Source organism: Passer domesticus, chromosome 1 (assembly GCF_036417665.1).
Source record: "Passer domesticus isolate bPasDom1 chromosome 1, bPasDom1.hap1, whole genome shotgun sequence".
NCBI lineage: Eukaryota > Metazoa > Chordata > Aves > Passeriformes > Passeridae > Passer > Passer domesticus.
This window is the reverse complement of record NC_087474.1, coordinates 153,345,545-153,364,064: the sequence shown is the minus strand read 5'-3', so window position 1 is coordinate 153,364,064 and position 18,520 is coordinate 153,345,545. Positions and strand designations below refer to the sequence as shown.

The 18,520-nt window shown below is 40.1% G+C and overlaps 1 protein-coding gene across 2 annotated transcripts in view; it reads left to right on the top strand.

The window, feature by feature from the left end:
* The window catches only part of KCNQ3 (potassium voltage-gated channel subfamily Q member 3), a 191,067-nt gene that overhangs the window by 153,051 nt on the left and 19,496 nt on the right, over positions 1–18,520 (top strand). Inside the window, exons 2-10 of one of the 2 annotated variants that reach the window (XM_064397474.1) lie at positions 1,831–1,921; positions 3,663–3,789; positions 5,457–5,629; positions 7,599–7,754; positions 9,126–9,236; positions 10,167–10,262; positions 11,622–11,716; positions 12,921–12,947; positions 16,600–16,656. In XM_064397474.1, coding sequence (XP_064253544.1) covers positions 1,831–1,921; positions 3,663–3,789; positions 5,457–5,629; positions 7,599–7,754; positions 9,126–9,236; positions 10,167–10,262; positions 11,622–11,716; positions 12,921–12,947; positions 16,600–16,656 — 933 coding nt within the window. The remainder of the gene's footprint in view (positions 1–1,830; positions 1,922–3,662; positions 3,790–5,456; positions 5,630–7,598; positions 7,755–9,125; positions 9,237–10,166; positions 10,263–11,621; positions 11,717–12,920; positions 12,948–16,599; positions 16,657–18,520) is intronic. The other variant, XM_064397483.1, reaches the window with a different exon arrangement.

The following is an 18,520-nucleotide window of genomic DNA, read 5'->3' as shown; positions in this document are numbered from 1 at the left end:
TAGGTTGCTTATAGTTAATCAAAGGAATCATGATGTCTTTGCTTAGTTTTCACCAGTTTACTTTTGGAGATTTGGGACAGCTGGATCATGGCTCTTGGGAAGTCAGGGAGCCACTGGCTTTATTTTTGGCATGGTGGGGACAACAAGACGTCGTGTGACAAAGCTCAACGGCCTGGGAGGAGCACCACAAAGTTGCTACATGAACTGCCAAATGTCTTCAGAAGCAGTGGTGTGGTTATAGGTAGATGGCAAAAGACACATTTTCATTTGTTTCCTACCAGCTACATCACCTGTTCTCTAGAGCAGGGCTGGGGAGTGGGAAAAGGTGAAACTTGCCAAAGAAATCCAAAATTATTTAGCACGAGCAAACACTTTTACTTCTGTTCTAACCTCGCTCAAAATGGCTGATCTGAAATTTTCCTGTCATAAGAACAGTGAATTTCAGAGAAGCTGCAGCAAAGTAATCCTTCAGGGTTTGCTATTAAGTGTTTCACTGTTGACTTTTCCTTGCATGTAGGGTGCTAGTGGATTCTGCTTGGAGGAAATTCCCCCAAAAACCAGCAGGAGCTATCTGGAGCTCACCTCTGTCCTTTCACTCCAGCTGCAAATAATTTGCACATTCTCAGAATACCATTCTTCAGCCCTAGGTTTTCTCAGACATGAAGGAAATGAAAACCCAAGGTTTTCATGTTGCTGAGCTGAGCTGAGTCCCTTGTCACTGCCTCCTCTGCAGGCTCTGTCTGCTCATTTCACCCAGTGAAACAAAGTGGAGTTTTTCTCAGCAAGAGATGAAATCACACTACAGGAACCAGATTGAAATTCAAAGCAGGTAGTACACATAAACACAGCTTGATTCTTCACAAGCTTTTTTCCCTGGATGATTTCAGTACCTAATGCCTATCATTTCTTTGATGTACCCTAGCTATGAAAGTAGAAGATCCAGAGCTTTTACAAAGACATCTTTCTAATTTATTCATTAAACTCAAAATATTTCCATGGCCACCTGCTCCTCTGTTCCTGTGGATCAAGTTTTGGAAACACATTAAAATGCCCATGATCTGGGTACATGAAGTACCAGAATATGAGCTTGCCCCTTTGCTTCACAGTAATCACTTCTATAAAAGATTTTGAATAGCTTGAACCTGGGAATAATTTTGCAAAGCAGATCAATTAGACTGAATTGGATTTGCCAGCAGTGGGAGTTAAATTTTTAGTCAAATCTCTGTGTTCTGGAGCCTCACAGACAGAAAATAACACAGGGGCAATGATTTATCACACACTTTGTTTACTGGAGAGCAGAAATTTACCCTCTCTTCTTACTCTTTCAAACCTTTTTGTCTTTTCATCTGCATAGAAATGAGTGCAAAAAAAATAATAATAAGAAAAAAAAATAAATGCAATGCAGTTTTCAAGGGAGGGTTTGTCCCAGTGCTGCCTTGCTGTTTTCCGAGGCCTCAGGATGTCCAGGGAGATCCATTGCATGGTAACTTCAGTGCCATTCTGGGCAGCACACAGCTTGGAATAGACCTCCTGAGCAGCACAGTCCTCTGCATATCATAAAACCCCTTCCCAAATGCACCCATCTCATTCATGAAGAATGTGGGTTGATTAAAGCATGTCTGTCCCAGGAATGTTCTAACTCTTGCCATGACTGGCAGTGCCCTCTGCTTCAACCTGGTTGAAAGCTTCTGATCTTCATAAGAACCCACCTCATTCTCACCAACAGGGAGCAGCCATCGCACAGAGGTCTCTACTCATGATGTTATAGGCAATGTCTCCAGTGCAAATTCAGAGAGGATTAAAAATGCTGTGCTTTTTATTTCATTTCAGGTTTCTGATTGTCTTGGGGTGTTTGATCTTAGCAGTCCTGACAACTTTCAAGGAGTATGAAACAGTTTCTGGAGACTGGCTCCTCTTGCTGGTAAGTAAACTGTGGCTGCTGCATCACCCTGGTAAGGTGCTGGAATTGGAATCAGCCCCACCAGCAGGGATGGGAACCTTGCTCCCAGCTCTGCATGCAGTGGTGCTTCTGCTCCTGGTCCTGGAGCAATGATTGTACACTTACATATTGGAGAGTTCCCAGTCCAATGTTAACACCAACTGAATATAAAGTGAGGTTGCTGAGCAAAAAGAAACTGAAAGACCCTCTCCTGTGGCTTTTAAATACTGCCTTTTCAGCATTTGTCTAACAGTCCTTCCATCAGATTATCAGGAAATTTCCTATTGACCATGCCAGACCTAAGCACACTTGAAAACTATTTTTTGGAGTAATCTTCCAACAGTTTTGATTTATTCTAAAGTATTCTACTAATCCTAGTATTTCTTTCAAGGGAGGTCATCAGAGTTGGACTCATGCTTGTGTCCAATAGCAGCATAACTGAAATTGCTGCAGGCAGTTCCTTTGAGAGAAAATGTATTCACAGCAAATACATTCGAGATTGCTTGTTCTATAAATGCTGAAGTTCATGCTCAAGACTTTATTTCAGCAAGGCCTCCCATTTAGCAGGAGAATTAAAAAAATAGAAAAAACCCCTCACTAAATATAAAAATGCAAATTCAACATTTCATGAAAATGACCCTAAAAATGAACTTCCTTTGCTCCCATAGCTGTCATAAAATACAGGGCACAACGTCTCACTTAACCTGGCCTTGTTTAAAGTATCTCTAGGGAAACTGCACACCAAAATTAGTTCAGGATCTCAATTTCCATTTCCCCTTGTATCTCCAGAGACATATAGATTCGAGCAAGATCTAAATGCCATAAGGAATGAAAGGTGAATTCCCCTTGCATGTTCTTTCTCAAAAAGTGCTTGTATGAGAACACCTTCATCCCTCAGGGAATGGGAAACTCGCTTTTGGTCTCTGTTACCCTGCTTAGGCCCATCTTTCACATTTGAAAAAGCCTGAGGTTATCTTTCCTTCTCCTGTGCTTGTTTTTATGTGGGTCTCAGCAGTTTTAGAAGCTGTGGGTAATGTGCATGAGGAAAAGTCCCCTTTTCCCTCTTGCCAGCAATTCACAGAGAGGAAAAGTAACCATGTGCCCCAGGTTGCCCTTGGCACCTCACCCTGCTGAGCCCCTCGGAGAAGATCTTTGCTCCCCATTCCCTCCCCATGCTTAGAAAGGATCTGGAGCAAGGTGGAAAATCCTGTTCTTTCATCCACCAGAAATTTAAGGGAACAATATATGCCTTAAATTTGTCTTACATATGTCTTTATCACTGCTTTAAACTTGTGACCATATGAGTATCCTGTATCCCGTTCTCTGGACAGATATGGCTGCATGAGCTGCTGGTAGCTGACTCTGGGGGTGGTACAGAGTGCCCTGGGGACTCTGCAGTTACACCTCACATATATCTGCTCATTTGAGTGGAGCAGGAGGTCTTTCTGTGCAGTAATTGTCCTTCCATTAAGGCAGGGTAAGAACTTCACATTTACCCAACAGCAGGGGCAAGTCCTTCCTGCACATACTTAGCAGGCTGGAAAACTATGTCCCCACTTTGCCTTGCCCTGTCATCAATATTGATTCTCCTCCACTTTTTTCCTCTCTGTTACACATATCCTAACACTTGCACCTCATCTGTTTCCTTCAGCTGTATCCTTGTGTCCAGAATTACTGCAAAATTTGTTGTGAGACTAACAGTGTAATTTGTGTCTTGATACAGGAAACTTTTGCCATTTTCATCTTTGGAGCAGAGTTTGCCTTAAGAATCTGGGCTGCTGGCTGTTGCTGTCGCTACAAAGGATGGAGGGGGAGACTCAAATTTGCCAGGAAGCCTTTGTGCATGCTGGGTAGGCACATGCTCTCTACTACTGTTTTCCTCATTAATGTCCCTTTTCCTTTTAAGCCAGTTTGGGGGATATCAAAAAGCTGGTGATTGGCAATGCAAAGAGCATTGAAATCAGATCTGCCCTTTATATCAGAACTTGTGTCCTGCTTGGAGTAATTGTTTGAAGTAGCCAGCAATAACTAAGAGACACTTGGCTACCTAGTTAGTGAGAAAAAAAAAATTAATCCTTCTACTCCTCAGATACATTTTCCTTGTCCTGAGCCCTATTGCACTTTTCTTAACCCCATCCTCAAGAAGGTGCTCTCTGCCTTCAGTTTCAAACCCAACTCTATGCCATCTTCCCCAGCTCCCTTTCATATTTGTGTTTTGTTTTACAATTGTATTGTTGGTCTGTATTTGCAAACAAGTATCTTTCTGATTTCACCCATGTTGTCTTTCAGGCTTGGAAGGCACTGCCTATAATTATCCACACAATTACTCATTATTCATGTTTGAATACCCTCCTGCAACTACTCATTATATCCACAAACCAACCAGCCAATATTCAGGAGCTCACTCTGCCCTGAACACTGGTCATCCCCATTTGTTCACTGATTTTAGGATACCCTCATTTGTTTTGATTCTCTTCAGGCCAAGCTCTGGGGTTTTTTTCTATATTTGTACAGCACATAACACTCTGGGAGCCCTGGTGCTGCATGAATACCAGCCTCTCCTTTTGTTTATCTGATGGATCTAAATGGTAGTCAAAATTGTGACGAATTTTCTTTGTGCATCTGTGCTATTCTCAATTTAGTAATGCTCCTTTGGGTGCTACTGTTGTAGAGATATTTCTAGTAGGTTTGTGAAGGCAGTAGATGTGAGCAAGTGGGATTGATTCTGTCTCATTCCTTCTCAGTAACAGTGTCATCTCACTCCTGAGTATGAATCTTCATTAATATCTGGGTAAAAAACAGAAGATATCCTGGATTTATTAAAATCATCTCTCTTTTGCCACTGGTAAAAGTTTGTTTTGAAAATGATTGGAAGTGAATAAATCAGAAATCCACTTTTTGGCTGGAAAGAGAATATAAAGACAATTCAAAGACTGAGTGCCCAGAGAATGTTTGAAGCTGTTTGGTACCACTTTCTTCTTGTATGTGTATATAGGATCAAAAAACAGGGGGAAACAAGGAAAAGAAAGGAAACAAAAAGAATTTATTCACATTTCAAATCTCATCATTATCAACAAATTGGTCCTGTGAGCACTTTCAAAAAAATAGTAGTACTGATTTCAAGATTTTATCAGGAAAACTCAGCCAAAATAGTAAAATGGTAAGTGTACCATCAAACCTGAATTTCTCATCTGCTGACCACTTCACTGTGGTGTTCCAGATGAAGTTAAGGCTGATTTTCTGCCAGCATTAGGACACTGTTTCCATGCATCCCTAAGCAAGCTCAATGTCTCAGGTCCAGTGCATTGATCTGTAAATAGATGCCAAGGCTTTCCAGGAGGTTCTGTGCCTGATACTGATGTGTGGCAGCTGCAGATATCTGATTAATTGGCAAGAGAAGGAATTTTCAGGCAGCTCTGAAACTCGCCTAGGGAAATTTGCAGCACAACCAGATGGGATTAAGAAGCAGGTGATGGGGCCACTTTTGTTGGCAGTCTGTGTTCTTTTTGCCTTGCAGATATCTTTGTGCTGATTGCTTCAGTGCCAGTGGTTGCTGTTGGGAACCAGGGCAATGTTCTGGCAACGTCTCTCAGAAGCCTCCGCTTCCTTCAGATCCTCCGGATGCTCCGCATGGACCGGCGGGGCGGCACGTGGAAACTTTTAGGATCAGCTATTTGTGCACACAGCAAAGTAAGTGAGGAGCTTGCAGGGCTCAAATGGGTCTTGGGGAGGAAGATTAAAAGGAAAGAGAGGGAGTGCACAGGTAAAGCAGTGCCTGGGAGTAATGGTAAGCAGTTCAAAATACAGGTTTGTTCTTTCAGCTTTATTCTCTTTTCCATTCTCTGAACCATTTCTGCCCCTTGTTTTACCTTTCTGTGCTCAATAGTGGTGCTGGGAAGTGAGACCATGTTTGTTCCCACACATTACAACCAGAATTTTGCCTTTACTGTGAATGGAAGCAGGGACATCCCTTTTACAGTGAAGGGTGCTGAAATCCTTGACAAAAAAGCCTGGGAAGTTGTAACATTTGTAGTGGCTTCTCAGACTTGTCTGATCAACAGATGGAGCAGGCCTCTGAAGGGATGGAAAGAGGCTGATTAGCCTGAGAAATGTGCACAGAAATGTGGTTTCCAAAGGAGCTACTGGTAAATTTTTTCTTTGGAAGCTTAGGTCAGACAATACAGAGATGAACACAGTGGGAACCCAGACAGGCAAAAATTTCTACAGTCATCTCTGCTTGGTCTAACTTGATGCTGTAGTCAGACACACCCTGTCTCACACCAGACAGGTATTTGTGTTCTTGCATTTTCACAAAACATTATTACAAGTTAAAAACTATCTGCTTAAAAATCCTCTAGATGATATTTCTCATCTGCACAGGATGTATAAAAATTACATATACTCCATGACATACTGTTTTTTCTTACCCATGAATGACATTCCTGACATTTTAGGGGGTTTTGAAAGTAAAAATGCCAGCTGGCATAGCATATTTAGACTTTGCTTCTGTGTAGGGACTAATGGGGATGCCCACCATGCTTCCTTTCTTACGAACTTCTGCTTCTTCCTCATATAAACTTGTTACAAGACAGGTGGCAGATAAACACTTATGTCAAAAATGTTTCTCAGGAAACAGATCATGGAAAAGTCTATGTAACAAAAACATTGTTTAGAAATTGCTAAAGGCTTCACTGTGTGAGATTTCATTCAAATATTCCTTGTTTGGTTCCCCACCATGCACTTTTAGACCTCAGTTGGCTGAGGGAGATTGGAGGGGACAGTGAGAACTTTGCTTTACTGGAGACAATGATGAAATAATTTTGCTAACAATTTTTTTCTGTGACTGCACGCCAGAAATTAGCTAGGAAAGTTTTTTTTTCACTTATCTCAAGATTCAATTACAAAGTTATCAGCTACAACATTTTTTTTTCAATACAGTGAATTGAATTGGATGAATTACTAATATGAATAATAAAAATGAATTGGAATATTGATTTTTTGACCTCTGAGTACCTTAAAAAAAAGTTTCTGCGTTGTTTCAGATATTACTGGCATTCTGGGATTTTAACTTGGGTGGCTGCATGCCCCACCTCTGTGGGGCACTCCACTTTAGTCATTCTCTAAAACAGCAAACTTTGGGGTTTGCTTGCAAACAGACTATTTTCAAGGTTTGTTCTTATTGCATGAATTCATTTTGAAGGCATCATTCATGATGGGATCAGCTTTGATATGGCTGAAGAGATGGAAGTGCATCCTGCAGCCTTGGCCCTCTGGAGGTAGGGAGAGGGCAGAGCTGTTGATTTGTTTACCAAGACTGACCAGGCCCAGGGGCAGAAGGAAAGGAAAGAGTCAAGGTGAGGGTCAGAGCCCTGCATCCCCCTGTGCCACGAGTGCAGATAAGCACTCAACCCAGCTTAATGCAGAGCCACAGCTGCAGATTCCTCCAGGCTGCTCCTGGAAGGAACATTTGGTGTAAGGGCCAATTCTTGTAAATCTGTTTATTTCCCACTAAGTGCTGAGCTGTGCTGGTCATGGATGTGACCAAAGCCAGCAGTGACAACTCTGCTATTACCCTCTGTGCTTCTCTCTCCTGATGTTTACTCTGACACTTTGGATATTGAGGCTTTTTTCAGCCCCTCTGTGTTCATTTCTTTTGCAGGAACTCATCACCGCTTGGTACATTGGGTTCCTGACGCTCATCTTATCCTCATTTCTTGTTTATCTGGTTGAAAAAGATGTTCCTGAAAAAGATGCTAATGGGGTAGAGATGAAAGAGGAGTTTGAAACCTATGCAGATGCACTGTGGTGGGGGCTGGTAAGTGACTCCAAAAATACCTTATTCCCTTCTTAAAAACTTCATATCCAAGAAGAGATAAAGTTTTAGGGATTACAGTACAAGTGGTGTTATATGTGGGTGAAAATCACATTACACCATAACATTACCAAAGTAGGGGTGCCCTTACAACCAATTAACAGAAACTACAACCCTGCTGATTTTCAGAAAAAATCCCTTAGGTGCTTAATTTCTTTCAGAAATCAATCTGTGTTCCTGATGTCTGAGAAACCTCTTTTAGAGGAACATCTCTTTAGGTGTAACTGCACTGTGGGAGACAGAGCTATCATGTCATCAGTGTCCTGCAGTGAGAGCTGTGTTCCTCAGAAAATGGCAGAGCCAGAGCTGCCCAGTGGATGGGTCTGAGCACCCAAACATTTGGTGCTCTTTGGGCTGTCAAAGAGCACCAAATATTTGGGCAGTTGAGAAAGACACACATGACAGGTTTGGTTCTTATGGAGGCAGTGACTGAAGATGTCTCTGGGTTCAGATGGAGGAATTAAAAAAATATTTCTGTAAAGGTTAACATAACAATTCTCATGTCTTGCATGCATTCTCCAAAGATCAGGAAATGCCACTGGTGGTAGGATACTGAACAAGAAGGACTTTTGATATATCTGTTCTTGTCTTTTCTGATTAAGAGAGGAGTATTGGTTTGCACCACTACTCATGCAGTCACAGATATTTCTGCCATTCCAGCATTCATGTTGCTTTGTTACTGACAGTTAAAGAAATCTATGTCATGCTGTGACTTAAATTTAGCAGCATATTTTTTATTCAATGTAGTTCACCCATAAACATAAAATACTCCCCTTCCCCCATTATTAGTCAAAAGATACCATGTTCTGTTGCCTAGAACATGTGGATGTTTCCATGTCCTTTTATATCCAGGACATTTAGATGAAGTCTCAGTGGTGAGAAAATGTACATGGTTGGAAATTAACAATTATGCCGGAAAGGAGAATGTTTTCACAAAGACATCTTTGTTTTAAAATGACCAGGATTTCAGGTGGAGGTAGTTCTGACAGGTTGTTAAGGGTCTGCAAGCTGTTAAGTGGTAAATCCCATTCCTGACTGTGTACTGATGGTGGGCAGGAGATTTATGTGGAGCTCACTTGCAGCAAATGCATCTGAAAGAGGCAGCTGCTTTGAGACCAAAGCCATTCTCCATGCAGTGCCTTGGGATTATGATGCCACCAAAAAATTGGTTGACTCATCCTCAAGATCCTACTTCACCAAGCTGTGCATGAGCACCCTCAGGGCTAATTGAGTTACACAGCTTTCATGGTGACATTTACACAGAGCTGTTGTCCTTGTTTTTCTTACATTAAACCCTGGTTCTTGTGCCTACAGATCACCCTTGCTACGATTGGATACGGAGACAAAACCCCTAAAACATGGGAGGGACGGCTGATTGCAGCCACCTTCTCTCTCATTGGAGTGTCTTTCTTTGCTCTTCCTGCAGTAAGTACCTTCCCGTCCTCTGTTAGACACAGCCCAGTGCTGTGCACTTGGAAAAAGAAGGTAAAGTTAATAAAATCACCAGTGGAACCAAATCCCTTTTAAAGAAGTCTTCTAGATTCTTGAGTGGGTCTGTATCAGTAAATGGAACTTGTTTCTGCCCAGCTTTGCACAGAGACTGTTTGGAATAATATGTCACCCCAATACTCCTCAAATCACTATGTGGGCATTGTCTGACAGTGCTAGTTGGCACAGGACAAAATTAAACCAGCAAGTGAACAATCTGGGAAATCACAGGGCAGTTCATGAGACTGTACACTGGCATGTGGTAATTTACTGGTATTAGCATTACCCCCACAAAACATATTTTCAAAGTATTTGGGGTCCACTATTGTAATAATTAGAATTTGATCCATGTTATCTAGCCCTTTATTTTATTCGTCTGTAATGTTCTCAGATAAGAATGAGACAAAATCTGACTGAGCTGGGCTGAATAGCAACAGAAACTGCCCCAGTCCCAGATCTTAGGGTATTTTTCCTCTAGATCCAGACTTGGAAAGAATTTTATGGAGGATGACAAGTCCTGCACTCTCAAATCTAAAGCATGGTCTAGCACAGCCCTTGTATCATGCAACAGAGTTTCAGTGGAAGTGGAAAGTAATACATCAGCTGGACACCACCAGCTTGGAAAGGCAGTAGACATTCAAGAAGCCTGCTGAGGACCTTTAAATGGTTTGGTGTGGCCTGTGGTCCTTGAGAGGATCATGACATCCTCCTGTCCTATGAGTGGAGCAGCAGGAAAAGCATGGGAACTGCACAAAAACTCCATATAACCATCTCCATCTCCACCCACAGACCTGCACCCTCTCATCATTAATCCCTTTTGTTCTGAGTAAGAAATGTCTAAAATCTTGCATCACTGTATGCTTTCAGGGCATTCTGGGGTCAGGGCTGGCACTGAAGGTCCAGGAGCAGCATCGTCAAAAACATTTTGAGAAAAGAAGAAAGCCAGCAGCTGAGCTCATTCAGGTTTGCAGCCACTTTCCTCTTCCTTGAACAAGCATTGTGCATGAAGACTGCTGCATCATGTTAGCAAGGGCCACCACTCCTCCCCTGCCCAAATTCATTCATTTTTTTGCACTGAGCTGGATAATCCAGAGGCCCTTGCAGTTTTTAGGAATCTCTCAACTCCCAGAATATCTTTCAGAAGAACAGTATCTTTTGAAGAAAGGATCTCATCTGCTAGCTTCTGTAAACCAACTGGCTTCTGCATCACTGCCACAAAATCACAGGAAACAAGCTGTTGAAAACACATTCTTTGCAAAATACAGATTTTTTTTTTCAATTCTCTTGAGAAAAATGGCTTTCTGTGCAAACAGTTATGTTGTTATTGATGTCAAAACAGCAATAGAAGTAGAAAGCACCATAGTGTGTGAAAACACAATAGGCAGTGACAATTTCAATCAAGGCAAATAGTATATATGGGGTTTAAAACTAAACCACAACCTGTATCCTATGTTATGTCACTGGATGATCCAAAAATTCAATGGGAAGAGAGCCCTTACCTCACTTGGACATCAGCTGTGTCTTTGTTATGAATTCAGGATATTAAGCTTAAAATCATTAGTCTGTGTACTGACAAATTTGAAATTTTTGTTCTTATTAGATATGGAGCACATCCTGATAGCAGTTAGTAAATGACAGCATTTTCACAGAGAGACGGAGAAAGTTTCTGTGATAACAAATGGAAGCATTGGTGTTCAAGATCAAATCAGTCCTCAGGAGAAATAGGCTGAATGGCATTAAAATGCATGGCTGTTCTCATTAAAAACACACTTTAGCAAACAGAGGGGGCTGCAGGCATGAGTTGTGAATGGAATTTGATGGAGCTTAATTTTAAATTAAAACATCTCCACTGATTAGGTAGCTTATTTAGCTAGTGGATTTTAGGTTGGGGAACTTTTTTTTGGAAGAATTTTAATTTTAACTAAATGCTGAAGTAGAAAATTGCTCAGCAAAATTTCTTCTGATGATACATTAGGAGGCAAAGTATCTTAAGTACTTCCAGAATTACTGGACAAGTCCAGCAGTGCTTGAAGCTCTTTTAGACATACCAGACAGGGCAATAAACCAATTTTAGTGTAATGTAATGTCATGTTCAGTTAATGGTTCTCTCCATGTCCTGTCTCTTATAACAGCCGTCCCAGATCAAGATTCAGTGTCAAAAGCTTTTCCATATAGTGGCACGCATTTGGTATGGCTGATTAGTAATTAATTTCCAGATAGTGACTCAGATGCATTGTTATGTTCTTTGGCAGAGTCTGGCTGCAGTCAGCTGGGAAATAACTTCATCTAAACACTAATTATTTCCTCTCCCTTGTAATTTAGGCTGCCTGGAGATACTATGCTACTAACCCCAACAGGATTGATTTAGTTGCTACCTGGAGGTTTTATGAATCAATTGTATCATTTCCATTTTTCAGGTAAGTGCATTGTCCACCTCTCCATCATCATTTTCTCTGAAGTATCATCCAGGATAGAGAACAATGAGGCTTTTGTAGGCAACAGATGTTTTCCAGAAAACTCTTCAGAAAAAGAGGAATCTTTTCTGAGGTAGTGATTTAATTTCAGTCACCACTTCTCAGTTCAGTGAAAGTATTCCATACATAAAAACATTCAGATAAAATGGGTGCTTATATATTTATGGCTATTAGATTGATCCTCACTCTTCTTTTATGTCCAACAGGCATCTTTCTCACATTTAAGTCTTAACATTTTAAAATGTTTTTTTTAAAAAAACCTATATGGCCCTATGAAAAGCCAAGACTATTACCTAAAGATTATCAGCTGATAACAATGGGCATTACATATCCAAGTCAGTGCTTTAAACATGCCTCCTGGTCTTGCTGTTGTGCCTCAATCTGAAAAAAAGGTGCCCTTAAACTACTGTTCAGCTTAGAGGTCTCCATGTGTAGTTGTGCTCACTGCACTGATACTGGAGCTCCAGCTGTCGCTCAAGACTCACTTGAAATGTTTCAGACTCCTGCTTTTACAAAGGGCAAATTACAAATACTCACCCTTTCTTTGTTTCAGTCACAACACATTTTTAGAATCTATTTCACATGCTTCAAAAAGGAAACCTCTACAAAAAAAAAAAAACCCTAACACCAAAAGTGTTTAATTAAGGCTCAGTACATTTCTTTCTTTATCCCTTTTCACTCTGTCTATTCCCACATTTTCTATTACAGAGTAATTTCTTCAGGATTTCTTGACTGCAGGGTTTTCAGAGAATAATTCTCAGATTCATAGGAGTCTGGACTCATTACTGTGACTTCAAGCTTGCTCATTTTGTGTAGGTTCTTCTGTGATTCAAATGAAACCTGAAATTTAATAGGTGTTTTGCAAATGAGATCCTGGAAGAGAGGGCAGGGGAGATGAGTTCTCCCCAAAGACTGGATTGCCAATCTAAGCAACACAGACTGGTTTCAGGAGTCTATATCACTTATTTTTTTGTTTTATAGCTAGTTGAAAATGTAGCTTTTATTTTGCTTTTTCTGTCAGATTTGGTCACAGAACAAAGGAGATATTAGCAGTAGACTAGCAATTTATGTTTTAAAAATATGCTGAATTTTTGATGTGATTCTTCTCTTCTTGCTTTCTTGTAATGCGTCCTCTCTTCTATAAAAGGAAAGAGCAATTGGATGGTACTGCCAGGTATGTAGCTGTCATTATTGTATATATATATGTTTTAATGCAGCTGTTGGAGGATGCAAGCTAAATAGTTCTTTGTGGATTCATGAGCTGTTAACTAAATCATGCTACTAACACCACAGGTAATCATTAAAAATTATTAACAAGTCCATTTCCTAACTGCTTGCTTTTTTCCCTAGTTTAACAACACAGCTAGAATGCTAATTGTACAAAGGCAGTGTTGCTTGTTGATTGTCTGTAAACAGCTTTATTGTTTGCTCTGACTAATCATGGTCTAGATTTCTCCTTATCCATGCTGCAAAGCCAGGGTTTAGCATCCAGGCTGTTCTGGGGGGAATTTAACACTCTGGTTGCTGTTGTTGCTTCATGGTCTTGCACAGAGCAATGTTGTGGTGTGAGCCAGTGACAGTTCACCATGTACAAAGGTTTGTTGACAATAAATACAGAGATGGGTGTCTGAGATGGAACAGCAGGATAGTCAATCCCTCTGGCAGTACTGTAAAAGCTACATTAGGATTGAAGGCCTGGTGCCACCTGTGCTGAATAAAACAGGAAAGCTCCCCATCATACCAGGGTATTCACAAACAAAGAGAATTAAGGAATCCTCAATCCACTGGTCAGTCACTGAAGACTGCAGCCACTGTCAGCCAACCTGCAAAGTCTCAAATGGAAATGATATATTTATAACCCTCTTCAGATAAGTAGAAGAGGCAAATGCACATACAATAATTGTAACTCAAAACTTAATGTTAAAACACTACCAATGAGTCACCCACAATAAAATTCAATAGCAATTAAAGCATAAATAGTTCCACAGTGCTGAAACTACTTCAGTTTGCATCATCATTTACAGCACAGAGAAAAGGAACAAGAATCATAGCTATATTTGAAAACTGACCCAGAGGTCAGGTCTGGAGTTCCAGTCCCTGGCCTGATGAATGCTTCTTGTTTTTTAAGCACTTCATGCAACACATGACAACTTCAATAAAGGAAGCTGACAGAAAAAATATTAGACTTGCTGTTATCCTAGGAACTTTAGGGGTTCAAGCCTCATTTAGCAGAGAAGAAAAACCTATCTCAAGTTTTCTTAAAATTCAGGCAAGTGCTCTAGTGGCAAATTATTGGGAAAGGATGTTTTTCTCCTCCTACCACCAAAACCATGAGCTCACCTCAAAGATGACTAGGTGGGAGGTACCCATTTTGTGAACCCACATGGACCCTAAGTACTTCACAACCATGGCACTCCCCAGGCTAAGCAGTCATGAGCAAGCTCAGTTGCATTAATGCAGGTGGAGATTTTAGCCATCTCCAGTCTTGGTAACAGCTGAATTTTGGTCTTTAATAGGTAGGGAAGAGCTTTGGAGCTGAAATCCTTTGAGTATGTCATTCCATAACTTGAGTCAAAATGTTCTGACTGAGATGCAGCAGCAGATTAAAATTAGGTAAGAGAATGCATACTGCAGCTCACTGTTGATCACAGCTCCACTAGAGAAGCTCCTGCACCTGCAGCAGTTCTGAGTTACTGTAGCTTTCAGGCAGTAGAAATCATTTTATGTCAACACACTGAATTAAAAATGGAAAAGTATGACTCACAGCTCAAAATCTTTAAAACTATAATCCCAAAGCCCCTCATTCTAGCTGGATATAGCTTGGTTTTATTTTATTATATATATAATAACCCTCAGCAAAATCATCAGTACACCTGCATGGGAGCCTCCCTGCTAGCAGAAATGTGTTTATGGAATAAGGCACTCAATTAAAGGGATTGGAAACCTTCCAGGTAAACAGACATATGATAGTACTTGTGGGAACATCCACTGACTTCAGTAGAAATGTGATTGAGCCATAAAATCTGGTTGTTTTGACAGTACCACATCCCATCTCTCATAAAACTCTTATTTACAAACCAGATAATTAAAAAAAAATCTTCCCTCTGCAGTGATTTAATATAGAAATTATTACTCATACTCCACTGAAGTTTGTGCTTTGGCTGCATTGAAACAAATAAGCAATAAGGGAATGGGATCCTAAAGGGGAGATGAGCCCATAAGTGTCCTCAGTCTCCAGGTTCTTCCATCAGTTAAGTACTTAAAGAGAAAGTAAATGAGTAGTAATGCTGCTGTAGTAATCAATTGCATCGTCTGATCCATGGTTGACAAAGGAGAGAGAAGAATTGGTCCAAAATCTTCACAGAAGCTTTTAATAAACTAAAAATGAGGCCTGGCTGTCAGGCCAAATCAAAATTTGAGGATGGGAAGTGCTTTAAGTGGCAGAGTTTTTAGTGAGTAAAGTGAAAGCTCTTTAGGAACTCCACAGTTCTAGAGTTGAACTCCATGACAGATCCTTCTAGGATCTCTCTTGGATCAGGAGGAAGCAGGAGCTGGCATGATGAAGTCACAGACAGATAACAGGACCTTGTTCTTAGACCATTTGAGAAGAACACAGGGGTCACAAATATGTGGAAAAGTCCATTTCAAAGATTGGATCCCAAGGCAAGGCTGCAGAGAAGGACTTTTCATAGTGGAAAATCAAGTAAATTTTGTCAGCAATCTGAGGCTTTACTGAAGCTCCCTTTAAAATAAAGCTGTGAAGATATGAGATATGATGAAGAGGACAATGGACTAAAGCTTGACTCTGTCCTGTAAACAGTGAAATGGTAGCTGCTGTGGTGCTGCTCTTAAGAACAGCATCTTACCTATGTGTAGTCCCCCAGCCCAGGAGGAACTGGGCTGTGCTCTCTGTGGCTCACTGATGAGGAGTTTATTGACCTCATGCCAGAGGTGCCACTAGCTTTTTTTTTTTTTTTTAATCAATGCCTAAATCTCACAGCCACATGAAATCTCATACAGCAACTGCTTTTCTTCCTGTATTGCAAAGCTTTTTTATCTGTTCAGCTCTCCAGAAGGGAGATTTATGAGGAAGAGATACTAATGCTCATTTCTGCAGGCATGCAGCATTTCTGCAATCAGTCAGCAAACATTTGGGAGCCTGACCTACATTTAGATGGGTGTTTGCTTGCCAGACATATTTTTATTCTGACCAACTTTTTATGTCTATGTTTCAGGAATGAATATTGGGGCCTGATTTTTCAGTGCAGTTGTTAGCAGCTGTTCCACTGACTTTGACCAGAGTTTAAACTTGCATGTACAGGCACTTTAGTGAAGAATTTTGAACTTTCTCTTAGGGTCTTGCTCCTGATCCTCATTGTCCAGCTTTAGAACTTGACATCAGGAGAGCATGTTCATTCCTAGATCTATTATTATGTGATGGCAGAAAAGTCATTTATCCCTGTTTCCTTATCTCTACAAAATAAATAATATTTCTGCGCCTTTGGAAAGCTGATTTGATTTTTTAAAGTGGTATAATGAGTACCTGTCCTTCCTATTACATGAGTATGAAATAATTAATGAAATATGGTGCATTTTTGTATTGCCAATGCTGAAAACAAAATGAAAATAAAACCCTACTTTACAAGGTATAAAATTTTGCTGTAAGCTATTCATCCTAATACATCTGCCCAAAACAGGAAAGAAAAAAGGCCACTCTCATCTGCACACTACATTAACTACAAATGAAAGGCTCCCATCCTTTTTCATAGAGCTTTTCATGGGTAATCATTAATGTCTCATCTTAATAACTTTTCTTCACTTTACAGTAATGTCATGATTAGTAGGGAGTCATTCTTTGGATCAAGCCTCACAAGAAAACTTAGGTATATATGTTCAAGTAACAGTTGAGCCTTATTCTTTTCATATTTCTTGCATGCCATTCTCTGCCTGCACTTTCTGTTTTTAGTACAGTAGTTCACCTAGCCACTATCAAAAGTAAGGGACAATAAGACTGAAAAGTTATTATGCATAAAAAGAAAGTTGCATGACCTTGCAAATAGTTAATTGTTCTACTGTTCATAAAACACGGGATATTATCCTAGGTTTCCCAATAATCTGCTTAGAAACAGGTAGTTTTCTCTGTTTCCATTGAATGGAAATTAAACTAGCCTAGTCTGCAAAGAATTTTGAAATTTACTGTGAGAAAAATATACTATAAGAGCTAATACTGTTTCTTAAGTGGTCCCAACCCTGCCAACACAATTCATGCAAGTTGCTTTGAATTTGAGTTCAGTGGAACAACATCTGTGCATGTGTATTTGCAGGTTCTGGTTCAGCAAATGGAAAACAAGTGGATGTTTTTGACCATCTGAATAAAGTTAGTGACATGCTTAAATATCTTGCTGAACTGTGACCTAAGATGTGGGGCAAGAATTTTACCTTCCTGCAAAGAGACATAGATATAGCTTGTGGCACTTCAGAAATATAAAAGACACATAAATAGAAATAATATTTTTACTGAATTGTGAAGTAGTGTACTCTAGCCCACACCTTGCTGTCATTCAACTTTATCTGGTTGTTCTCATTCCAACTTCATTCCACAAACATGAAACCATCAACCTGGAACTCAGCTTTTCTAGCTGGAGCTCTTTAGCTTTTGGAGAGCAGCGAGTAAAAGCACTCCATTTTTTCATTTGATGATTGGCCCATGCAAAATAGTCAAGATACTTTGATTTAGCATTTTGATTTGCTTTCTAGTGCTTGATACATGATACGTTCATTTGAAGCAAAAAGTGAATCAGCATCCCTATGGTTTCTACCTACAATGGCTGCATCCATTGATGAAAAATATTCATTCTGGTTAATTAATTTGACTTGGATTATTCTTCCCATAGATTTATATGGCATTGTCTATTTTCATCCATCTCCAATCCATTTAGAAAGTATGGATGAGAGAAGGGGCTAAGGAAAGGCCTTTAGTGTATATGAAATCTCTTTCTGATTCTGAAGGGCATCAAAGTTGAGCTGAAGTTTTGATTTGTGCTCAAGTTTATGGGCAGATAATCTGGATGGTAGGTCAGTCTGGATTTCGAGTCATACCCACCCTTAAATATCAGTGAGGATGTACACCACCAAGGAGTGTGGAAATTTGTTGACTTAGAAGGGATGTTTCCTCCTCACACATTAGAAACTTGCAAATTTAGGCCTCAAGATTCAGTGTGCAAAGTGAAGTCTTTAGTTTTCAGGAAGCTGTAGTCAACTATTTTGGGATAGAACATTTTTGTGAGATCTTCTCTGAAGGAAAGAATGCTACTCAATAAAAGGGAAAGTTGATTGGTTAAAGCTTAGAATTCCTCGGAAATGTGAAATGTTCTTTGTTTTATCTTAAGAAATCTCATGGACTTTCTGAGATCAGTTGAACAGGTTCACTGCAGAATTCATGTCTGTCATAACATTAGATTACATAGATTATTAGATAACATTAGAAAGTGTTCAAAGCAGAATATGGAATACTTCTGGAAACATCATTCAGAATGTTTGATTTTCCAAAGCTAAGTTCGCCCATATAAGTTCAACTGATAAGGTACAAAAATGCTGGAGTAAACATGACTTCCTTCTGCTTCCAGTTACCTGAGACTAATTACATCTAGTGATTTTAAACTGTAAACAATATGGAAAAATCTCCTGACTGTCATTTGTCCTTGTTAGGTAAAAGTGGTAAATCCATGGCAGAGGGCTGTTTGGTTC